Consider the following 11,848-nt stretch of genomic DNA (forward strand, 5'->3'; position numbering starts at 1 on the left):
TAGTACAAGCTCATCTATGGTAAAAACAAGGATGGGTGAAAAGTGATGGGTTGGCAGCACCATCAGAATTTGCTCTTCCTGAATATTAGAAAGTTATGTTGTTTGGTGACATTCTGTAATTTGTCTATTCTTTTGGAAGCTGAGTCATTGAACTTTATTGGCATATGCACTTTGTGCAGAATTAAAATGTTTATTTTGATTAAATAATGAATTAATTTGACAGTAATTACATGCACATAGGTGTATATAGAAAGAGGTTATATAAATAAAATAATGAGCTATTCTGCTTGAAAATAACACCCACGCACCCCACCCCCAAAACATCATCTTTTTCCAGATTTGTATTATGGCGGAGAAGCTTTCTCTGTAGAGCAGCCACAGTCCTTTACTTGTCCTTATTGTGGAAAGATGGGTTATACGGAAACATCTCTTCAAGAACATGTTGCTTCTGAACACGCAGAAACATCAACAGAGGTGGTAAGCCGCTTCAGCTTTGTTTTTAAATTACCATAAAAAATATGAAAATTTCCAGAAAATTAGTGGTGGGTTTTTTTTAAGTATGTGTTCATTTAAATGCTGACTAGGAAAGTACGTACCATACATACATATCATAGAATGGTTTAGGTTGGAAGGGACCTTAAAGACCACCTAGTTCCAACCCCCCTGCCATGGGCAGGGACACCTTCCACTAGACCAGGTTGCTCCAAGCCTCATCCAGCCTGGCCATATGCACCATGCTGGTGTTTATTGACTCCTTGAGCTGCTAACAGTCCTCAACTCAGTGATCTTACATCTGCCTACAACATCACCTTTACCTCTCTACAGTCTTTCTCATTGTGCTCTCTCAGCAGTCTGACTCAAGGTTATGCGTTTGAGTCCTTAGTTCGTTGGTATGCAGGCTGCTAAATCCTGGTTTTACAAAGAGGGTTAAACCCTTGTAAAAATAAATAGCTTTTAAATATATTGACTTTTTATAAAGCAGCCCTTGCTGTTTCCCTTTACCCTACCACTTGATTTTCCTGATGTTTTCAACAGTAGTAATTGGTGCAGAGCAATTATACAGTGTATAATAGACTACTGGAACAATTGTTTTGCTTCTTTCTTTGTCAGTAAGTGTTCTGATCTCCTCAAGTTTTTAATACCTAGATAATACTGTTGCTTGTGCCAGAAGGTCTGAAACTTTTCTGAAATGTGAGGTGACAACTTTGCTATGTATGCAATAAAATAATAAATAATTTGAACTTTGATACTATTATAAATGGCTTGTTCTCAACCTTCATTACAATGTTGAGAAACAACATACTTGCACTGCTTAGTGTTCAGACTGCTTTCTTTTCAGAAAAGTCTGTAGCCCTGTTTTTAGATTTCCCTTTATGGTACAGGGGTATGTTTTGTATTTATTTTTAAAGCCCGCTTTACTAATTCAATGATTGTTTGCTAGCAATCCTAGGTTAAATTCTTGACCAAGAATCTTGGGTGTCTTTCTAGCAGTGGGGGATATATTCATGTTTGTGTGTGAATACTGTTTATGCCTGAGTTATGTATGATTATAAAAGGACATTCAGGGAACTATTATCTAGTTACTTTTGCTGTAGATTCCTATTAAAAATGTGCATGCTTAAAGGAAAAATTATCAAAATCTTAGTAAGTTGTGGAGAACTGACTCATGATTTTGAACTTGCTTGTTCTGACCTCTAAGCTCTCTTCACTTTTTGAGAAATTATGTGGAAATTACTTCTCCTTAAAGCCTGCTAAGGGCCTTATGTTAAGGAGTAGTAGAGGAGGTAAAATTGGTCTACCTGTTCTGAGACTCAAAGGTATATTGGTCTTTCCTAAGAACATATGAACTATTGGCTTTTTTTTTTTTTTTACACTGTTGCTATTGGGTTTCAGTAGAGTGGAGTGATTAACAAAACACAGCATTCAAGTAGAAGTTTTTCAGGGTTGCAGCTCTGAAAATACCATCGAAGATACCATCTTTGATTCAGGTTTCAGAATGAAGACATCAATTTTCTGCTACTCAGTCACACTTAGCAGATTCATTCTGTATTTAGTAAGGCAGCAACTAGACTGAACTGAAAAGACCAGGTGGGGTGGGTTGACCTTGGCTGGCTGCCAGGTACCTACCAAGCTGCTCGCTCTCATTTCCCTCGCCAGCAACCGGATGGGTAGAAAATATGGCAAAAGCACATGGGTCAGGATAAGGACAGGGAGATGACTCAGCAGTTATCATCACAGGCAAAACAGACTTGACTTGGGGACATCAGTTAAATTTATTGCTGATTAAACAGAGTAGGACAATGAGAAATAAGAACAAAACTAAAATCACCTTCCTTCTTCCCATGTTCATCTTCTCTCCCAACTCTTCTACCTCCTTTACCCTTCCTTGAGGTGCACAGGGGGATGGGTAACGGGGGTTGCGATCAGTTCATAATGCTTTATCTCTGCTGCTCCTGCCTCCTCACACTCTTCCCCTGCTCCAGCATGGGGACCCTCTTATGGGATACAGCTAGTCTTTCATGAACCTGCTCCAACGTGGGTCCCTCCCATGGGGTGCAGTCCTTCAGGAACAGACTGCTCCTGCATGGGTCCCCCACAGGGTTACAGTTCCTGCCAGAAAATCTGCTCCTGCGTGGGCTCCTGTCCATGGGCTGCAGCTTCCTTAAGGGCACATCCACCACCTCTGGCATGGGGTCCTCCATAGGCTGCAGTGCGGACATGTGCTCTGATGTGGTGCTTCGTGGGCTGCAAGGGGACAACTTGCCTCACCATGGTCTTCACCATGGGCTGCAGGGGAATCTGCTCTGCTGCCTGGAGCACCTCCTCCCCTTCCTTCTTCACTGACCTTGGTGTCTGCAGGGTTGTTTCTCTCGCAATTTTTCTCACTTCTCTCTCTCACAGCTGTTACTGTGCAGCTTTTTTTACCCTTTCTTAAATATGTTATCACAGAGGTGCTACCACTGTCACCAATTGGCTCAGCTTTGGCCAAGGGCAGGTCTGTCTTGGAGCTGATTGGAACTGGCTCTGTCAGCCATCAGGGGAAGCTTCTGATGTCTTCTCAAGCCAAAAAGTATTTAACGTACAGCAAAAAAGGGAGCATGGAACAGATCAGATAAACTAATATCAAGAACAGATAAGTTAACCATTGCTGACCACAATATTAAACAGCTATAATAATTATATGTTCTCTCTAATATGCTCTGGTCGAATCTGTCATTATCTCAAACCCTTTGAGTCCCATGTTGGATGCCAGAAATGCCAGTCATGGTTTAACCCTGGCTGGCAACTGAGCACCACACAATTGCTTGCTCACTTCCCCCTTGCTCCTAGTGGGATGGGGGAGAATCAGAAGGGTAACAGTGCAAAAACTTGTGGGTTGAGATAAAGACCATTTAATAGCAATAGCTGCCCATGAAAGCAAAGCAAAACAAGGAATTCATTCACTCCTTCCCATTGCCAGGCAGATGTTTAGTCAACTACAGGAAAGCAGGGCTCCATCACATGTAATGGTTACTTGGGAAGACAAACACCATAACTCTGAACATCTCCTCCTTCTTGCTTCCTGGTGGTTTTTATTCTTGAGTATGACATCATATGGTCTGGAATATCCCTTGGTAAGTTGGGACCAGCTGTCCCAACTGCATCCCTCCCCAACTTCTTGTACATCCCCAGTCTACCTGCTGTTGGGGCAGTGCGAGAGACAGCAAAGGTCTTGATTCTGTGTGAGAGCTGTTCAGCAATAGCTAAAACATTGGTGTGTTATCAACACTCTTTTGGTCATAAAGCCAAAGCATAGCACTGTATGGGTTACTAGGAAGAAATTTAACTCTATCCCAGCCAAAACTTGTGTACTCTTTTTAATAGAGAGGTGGTAGTAATAAGAGAACAGATCTGGAAACTGTCAACTGTGATGTTTGGAGCCTAACTGGTTTAAGGTGTTTTAATCATCTCCTGGATTTTATTCAAAGTAATATGGTGATCTGTTAATTTTAAGGGATGTTAAGAGTGTGCTATCTCCAGCCCAGGACTCCCTTGTGCTCAGCTGATGAAGCTTAGCTCAGGGACCTGGGTCTTCTGCTTAGGCTGAGGGATGCAGCTGCCACTTTGTTTGCAGGTTTAACCAGTAGTGAAGCTGAGCAGATATTCCAGAGACCCATGCACAGACAGATGACACTGACATGGCCTGTCACACAGACAACCACAGACACAGCTCTCCTATGATGAAAGGCTGAGAGAGAGAATTGGGCTTGTTCAGCCTGGAGAAGAGAAGGCTCCGGGGAGACCTTATTGCAGCCTTCCAGTACCTGAAGGGGGCCTACAAGGAAGCTGGGAGGGGACTTTTTACAAGGGCCTGTAGTGACAGGACAAGAGGCAATGGTTTTAAACTGAAAGCAGGGAGGTTTAGATTAGATATCAGGAAGAAGTTCTTCATGGAGAGGGTGGTGAGGCACTGGAACAGGTTGCCCAGAGATGTTGTGGATGCCCCATCCCTGGATGTCTTCAAGGCCAGGCTGGATGAGGCTTTGAGCAACCTGGTCTACTGGAAGGTGTCCCTGCCCATGGCAGGGGGGTTGGAACTAGATGATCTTTAAGGTACCTTCCAACCCTAACCATTCTGTGACCATTCCCTCCCCAGTGGCTGGAGGCAGAGACCATGACTCACTCCAGTAGCTGATGTTAACACCTCACTCAGTCCAGTAGTTGACACCATAGGCCAGGGGTGTCTGCACCCCTGGTGTGACAGGAGTAGCTGGCACCACATCCACTCATGGTAGCTCCCCTGCGTAGCTAGCACTCTAGGCACAACGTTTGTAGTACCTGACCTTGGTCTAGAGAGCTATGGCCTCTCCAGTTACTGATTCTAGGACTCTCACTTGTTCCAGTAGCTGACACTGCAGGCCACAGGGTCACCTGCAGCCCCAGTCTGACTCTAGGCACCAAATTTTATTCACACATACACAGGTTTCACCAGTATATTGTACTAAGTCCTTGCAGCATATGTACACATGGGCTAGAGAGTGAGATTATGCAGGGAGGTGGTTAAGATTTAATAAGAAGATATAAGTAGACAGGCCAGACTGGGGTGATCAGGCTTAGGGCTCAGACAAACATACTGACCAGCTCTGTTTTACATATGACCCGCCCACTTCATACCCCTTACTGTCTACCTTCCCCTTTGCTCCTTCCTGCTCTTGCTTCCCTCTGGATGTCTTCTCATCAGTCTGTATGGTTCTGTTGATTCCCTCCCCCCTTCCAGCCTGTCTGTAGTCTCCCCCTTAGTCTTATCAGTTGCAAAGTACACATTCATCTCCCTGGAAGAGTAGTTAAGACTTAACATACTGTGTGGAAGTTTCTCCTTTCTGTCTTACTAACCTCTGATCTGTCAAAGTTTCAAGCTGGCCTGCAGAACTGTTGCAAAGGACTTTTAAGGCACATTTCTCTCAGATGGATGCAAAATCATTGGGAAGTAAAATAAAAATAATAAATGAAAATTGTTATGGCAGTAAGTTTCCCTAAACTTTTTTTAAAATGTGTGTTTAGGCTTAAAGAAAAAACAAAACTATAATGCTATCTCCCAAAATTCTTGGTAGGAATAAGGAGTTTCTCTGACATCTCTATTTGCATATTATCTCAGTAGGTGGTCTCAGTGGTGATACTTTAATGAATATTTACATCTGGTTTCATTCTCCTTCCTACACTTCTCTGGTGAGATGAATGAGAAGTTGCTTGGGGATTTGAAGAGCAGTAAATGAACTTGATAATGTCATATGCAGGTATATACAAGCAGTAATCCTGTGTAACCGGACCTCCTGTCTGTGCTGGAACTGACATATAAGGACAAGTTTGAAAGCTGAAGCATTGCAGATAGGATTTGAAAATTTTATTTTTTGGTTTCCATGGTATTATTAAAAGCATAATTACAAGGAAAAGTGGGTCTTCAAAAGATACTAAAATTAACAGCTGCTTTTGAACACATTTACTGTTTTAAACCTGTGGCTGATTAGAATGTTATATTTAAAATATAAGGATCCATGTCAAGTGATCAACTCTGAATTATGTGTTTAGTGATTTGTGTAAAATTGGTTGTGTTTGGTTTTTTTCTCACTTTGTTGTTTCAGATCTGTCCAGTATGTGCAGCATTACCTGGAGGAGATCCTAATCATGTCACAGATGACTTTGCAGCTCATCTTACTCTGGAACACAGAGCTCCTAGAGATTTAATATCCTTTCTGAAGTTGAGGGAAAAGGGATAGACTTCCTTATGATAGCTGGAGATACTTGTTTTTACTTCTGTAGTCAAGTGGCTACATCTGTTTTGCTTATTTTTTAGAATTAGTGTTTAATTCTAGGGGTTCTGTATGTCTGAAAATTTTTTATGTACATATATTTATATCTGTCAGACTGTGAATGGGCTTTAGGTGTAGCATGACAGTGTGGGTGTGTTTTTGTTTTATTCCTGATAGCAAAACCTTTTAAACATGTTTTTGATAAACAGCTGCTTCTTTCTGCATTGCAGTTATTAGTTCTGATGGCATTTTGTGTATGGGAAAGCAGTAATGCAGATGCAGTAGTGTATTACAGATAATTACAAGACTGAAAGCAGTAAACTTCAACAAGAGCAAATATGTTAGAGAATGCTTTGAACATTAAAATTTAGTGATTTTAAGTGTTAAGTTTTATCACCATATTTCAATAGGGTAATTTCAGACTGTTACTTATTGACTTTTTTTGAGATATAACTAGGAGAGCTATCAGGAGACTTCCTGGGGTTTACTCTGCTGTCTTTCACTTATCTACAGATTGTAGTGATATAACTACTTTTGATGACTGAAGAGCTCAAACTGTCAGTTTCTTTGCACTTTAAGTATAGTTTTCTTTTGTGTTACTTCGGCTTAGGAATAGTAATGTGGCTTGGTTTTGGCTGTACAAATACCTACAAGATAATTTCACAAGGTACTGTTATTTCATAGAAGTAGAGGCCATCATGAAAAACTCTCATGAAGTGATCTCTATAAATTATTTATCTTTCTTTATCTCATTGAAATGAAAATACATTCCTAGTGTAATTTCATAGTGCCTTTTTTGATCAGGGCTTCTTAAAAGAAAAAAAAAAGGCCTAACAACTCAAGTTCATTATATCTAATGCTAGCAACATTAGAGGACATGGTTTCAATTTGGTTGTGATCTGTATTTACATTTAAATTTGTTAGCATTTAAACTATCAGTCCCAATTACACAGTGAAATTGACTTCCTTTTGAAGTGGGTTAGGTGTTGCATTAGAATTCATGCTTCTGGAGCTTTTCCTCCTTCTCCCACATCAGTGATGTCAGATAATTTTTTAATTGGGAAATGTTTGTTTCTGACAAGCTACATAAGAGAAAACAGAATAATCTTTTCATTTATTGAATAAGACCGCAGTGTCAGTCATCACAAACTGATGGGGGGAGCTATATAAATTGGACTATATTATAAATAATTATAGAAAATACATGTGGAAGTTTCCATACAGCGTTGCTTTAGCAATCAGTGTTGCAATGTCCACAAAACTTGATAGAGAAAACTTTTCTGGACTATCTGTTCCATGCCATCCAGAGGGACCTTGACAGGCTGGAGAGGTGGGCCACTGCCAACCTCATGGAGTTCAACAAGGCCAAGTGCAAGGTTTCACATGGCTCGATGCAATCCCAAGCACAAGTACAGGATGGGCGGAGAACGGATCGAGAGCAGCTTGAGGAGAAGGACTTGGGGGTACTGGTTGATGAAAAACTGAACATGAGCCAGCAGTGTGTGCTGGCAGCCTAGAAAGCCAATCTGTGCTGTATCAGAAGTGTGTCCAGCAGGTCGAGGGAGGGGATTCTGCCCCTGCATTCTGCTCTGGTGAGACCCCACCTGGAGTGCTGCATCCAGCTGTGGAGCCCTCAATATCAGAAGGATATAGACCGGTTGGAGCCGAGTGCAGAGGAGGGCCACGAAGATGATCAGAGGGCTGGAGCACCTCTCCTATGATGAAAGGCTGCTAGAATTGGGCTTGTTCAGCCTGGAGAAGAGAAGGCTCTGGGGAGACCTTATTGCAGCCTTCCAGTACCTGAAGGGGCTACAAGGAAGCTGGGAGGGGACTTTTTACAAGGGCCTGTAGTGACAGGACAAGGGGTAACGGGTTTAAATTGAAAGCGGGGAGGTTTAGATTAGATATCAGGATGAAGTTCTTCACGGAGAGGGTGGTGAGGCACTGGAACAGGTTGCCCAGAGATGTTGTGGATGCCCCATCCCTGGATGTCTTCAAGGCCAGGCTGGATGTGGCTTTGAGCAACCTGGTCTAGTGCAAGGTGTCCCTGCCCATGGCAGGGGGGGTGGAACTAGATGATCTTTAAGGTCCCTTCCAACCTAAACCATTCTGTGATTGTATGTTGGATGCCATTTCATTTCTTCTGACAGCTAAGGCTAAAAGGAAGAAAAAGGGGGAGAGATTTCCCCCTGACCAGTTGCTAGCAGTTTAGGAAAGGATATTGTGTTCTGTGTAGCAGTTAGAAGGGATTTTTAGGCTGTTTTAAATGGCTGTACATATTTCTTGTGAAGAATTCTGTGCAGCCACTGCAAGATATCACCTTTATCTCTGGAGTCTCTGGCCAGCTCTTCACATTTGTTTCTTTCTTAAACAATTTTTAGTTCTTTTACTGTTTAAAACATGACTTCAGTCTTGACCATGTAAATGGTTCTAGCTTGGTTGTTTTCAGCATGTGTTTGCAATGAGTTAAGACTTCCAGATGCTTTTTTAAACCTGGCAGATTTGGGTGAGGCATTAGTATACCCTTAACTAGTATTTAAATAATGTTGTTTATCCTAAAAACATTTTGAAAAGTGCATTTAGCAAGCTACTAAGATTCTTTTCTAAATGAGACCAAGGACGGAATTTTTCAAAACATTTATACTGAGGATGTTCTAGTTAGCTTATTTCCCAAGTTTACTAAAAAAAAAAAAAAAAAATCCCAGAATGGGGTCATTTTTCTCTCAGATGTAGCTATGGAAAGATTCCCAAACTGCATGAGAGCAGGAGTCAGTCAGTAAAATATTAGTGACAATGTTCTGTCACTATCAGTATCAACAGATTAAATGGAGAAGCAAACCAGTCTGTGCTAGACAACTACATTCTGTCCCAAGGGGGATTTTGCCCCCCTTCCTAAACCCTGCAAGTGAAATGTTTTATGCTCTATAGCATACTAGATTTGAAAGAGTCAATTCTTCCTGAAAGTATTTATTGTAGTAACTAGATATTCTTACTTGCCGAAAGAAGTCTAATTTTTCAGTCTTAAATTTCTCAATTCAGCGATATCATGAGGAAATGAATTCTACACCATAATTGTACGTTGTGGGATAAGTACATTGGGCACCAGACTGAAAGAAACAATAGATTTTATACATGTGATAAACATGCTATTTTTTAAAATAAGAAAATTGGAGATAAGGTGAGGTAAAGCTACTAATTTAGAAATTAGAAAAATAAGATATGTCCAAGTACATTATTACTTAGCTTAGTAGTTAATCGCACTATTGCTTCTTAAGATAAAAGGAAGCTTTAGCTTGACTGTTTTGGAGAACTCATATGTTAACACTTTTCTGGGAAAGATCATCTTTAAATGATTTGCTGATAGTCTCTTAGCATGTATGAAAAATGTTATATTTCAAATTACAGCTTTTATAGACATCTAAGAAATGTGGGAAATAAAGTGAAAGGCTTTGTTTTAATAGTTGGAGCAAATGGATTTTGTGTGGAGAAAGACAGGAAAGATGAAGCAAAAGGGTATGAGAGAAGTGCTGAATCCTCTGTTGACCTGCAATTCCTTCAAGACTGGAGTATGTGAAATTCCTTGGATAAAAGCATAAAATGCAATAATTACTGTATGCTCTTGGTAAAAATGGCAGTAAAACTGTGTATTATTTTCAGTTTTTAAATACCTTTTTTTCCCAATTTTGATGTTAAAAACCTTATGTCTGTTGAGTAATGTCTTCTGCTCAATACGCATTGTTCAAATTACCTAGTAGAAAACTTTGATCTGAAAGGCAGGAAATCCATCCTGTCATTTTTTAAGCATAATAAAAAGCCTGGTAAATATGAATTTGGTGCAAGCAGCCCTGGGTGCCTTGGGTTCAGATCTATAGGTCTGACTGGCACCATAGCTATGATTGCATTATGCTTATAAAACTACATCATTGTTTCATGAATGAGGAATAGTGTGTTGCCAGATTATTCCACCTAGTAAATGTTCTTGCTGTTGAATATTTGATTGCAAAAGACTTCTTAACTACTTGGTTACGATGAATCTAGCGGCGTTCGGCATGTACGTAGAATGTTTCACCCAGGCCGGGGTTTGGGAGGCCCCCGTGCACGTAGATCAAACATGCACTTTACTAGCAGTTCCACTGGTGGGCTTTCATCTTCTCAGAGTTCATATTCTCCAAGCAATAGAGAAACCATGGATCCTATAGCTGGTAAGTGCTGTAACCACTGATTTAGCTCAGAGTCCTTAAACAGACTTTGAAACAAAATCCAAGATGATAATTGTCTTTTTTCTGTGTTTTTGAAAAAATATGTATATGTGCTTCCCAATATCCTAATTGATGAGTGTTTACTGATGAAAAGTATCCTTAATTGGATTGTCTACAGGGATTGAACCTGGAACTTCTGAAATGAAGAACACTGCCCTTTTAGCTTGTGCTTTTAGAGACTTATAAGCTCATTCCCATGACTGACCTGTCCACAGGTAGTATCAAAGGATGGTTGAGGTTGGAAGCCCCCTCCCCAGCAGGGCTACTTAAAGCAGGTTGCCCAGGACCACATCCAGTGAGGTTTTGAATATCTCCATGGATGGACTGCACAACCTCTGTGGGCAACCTGTTACAGTGTTTGACCACCTTCACAGTAAAGTGTTTTCTTCTGTTCAGATGGATTTCATTTGTTTTAATTTCTGTTCATTGCATCTTGCCCTGTCAGTGAACAGTACAGAGAAGAGTCTGTCTCCATTTCATTCATTCCCTCCCATCAGGTATTTATATATACTGGTAAGATTCCTCCCCCTTGAGGCTTCTCTTTTCCAGGCTGAAGAGTCCCAGGTCTCTTAGCTTCTCCTCATATGATATGTATGTATGTATTTTTAAATGTAATTGTTTCTAACCACCATTACCCACTTCAGTGCATCTAGCTTTCATTTGCCATGTGCATAGAGGTGTTAGAGGTAAATTTTAATTTTTTTTACTACAAAGCAAGTGTTGTACTTGAGTTCATCAAGATTAAATTGGTTCACTTGGAATATTATTGATAGACATTTTAAATGTGCTTCGTTTACTTTCAGATGACAGTTTGGATGACAGGCTTGCTAATGTTTAGGAGGTCTTTTACCTCTCCTTTAAAACTCTTAAATAGCTGTATTTTAATAAGCATTTTATATAGAGCTGAGCAACAGCCCAGCCTTAAGGCTGTGCAAGGGGAAGATAAGCCTGAAATCAACCTTGAGCTGACTGACACAAGGAACTCACAAAATGGAAACTGGACCCTTGTCTCTGCTCAGGGCAGAAGGAAGAATCTTCCCCTAAAGTACACCTATGTAACAGATAAAATACTCTGGGGTTGGAGAACAAGGAGCACAAGTAACAGACAGGATCCAGGAAAAGCTGACCATGTAAGTTGATCCAACCACATTAGAACTAGTACTACCATGAAAGCACATAAAGTATTAGCAGTGGGAGACTCCTTAACAAGAGGAAGGGGAGGGGACAGGCAGGGGAGACATGGAGGGGTTGCGCTCTATGTCAGGGATCAGCTGGAGTGTGTGGAACTCCACCTGGGGATGG

At 40.9% G+C, this 11,848-nt stretch overlaps 1 protein-coding gene across 1 annotated transcript; it reads left to right on the plus strand.

The window, feature by feature from the left end:
* Positions 1-337: 337 nt before the first annotated feature.
* LOC104516958 (E3 ubiquitin-protein ligase KCMF1) lies at positions 338-10,489 on the plus strand (the record flags this gene model as incomplete). The annotated part of the gene is made up of 3 exons (XM_010161476.1): positions 338-477; positions 6,120-6,221; positions 10,315-10,489. Coding segments are annotated over 3 exons (417 nt in total), but the record flags the coding sequence as incomplete, so codon positions are not given.
* Positions 10,490-11,848: the final 1,359 nt, after the last annotated feature.

Source organism: Eurypyga helias, unplaced genomic scaffold (assembly GCF_000690775.1).
Source record: "Eurypyga helias isolate BGI_N326 unplaced genomic scaffold, ASM69077v1 scaffold6121, whole genome shotgun sequence".
NCBI lineage: Eukaryota > Metazoa > Chordata > Aves > Eurypygiformes > Eurypygidae > Eurypyga > Eurypyga helias.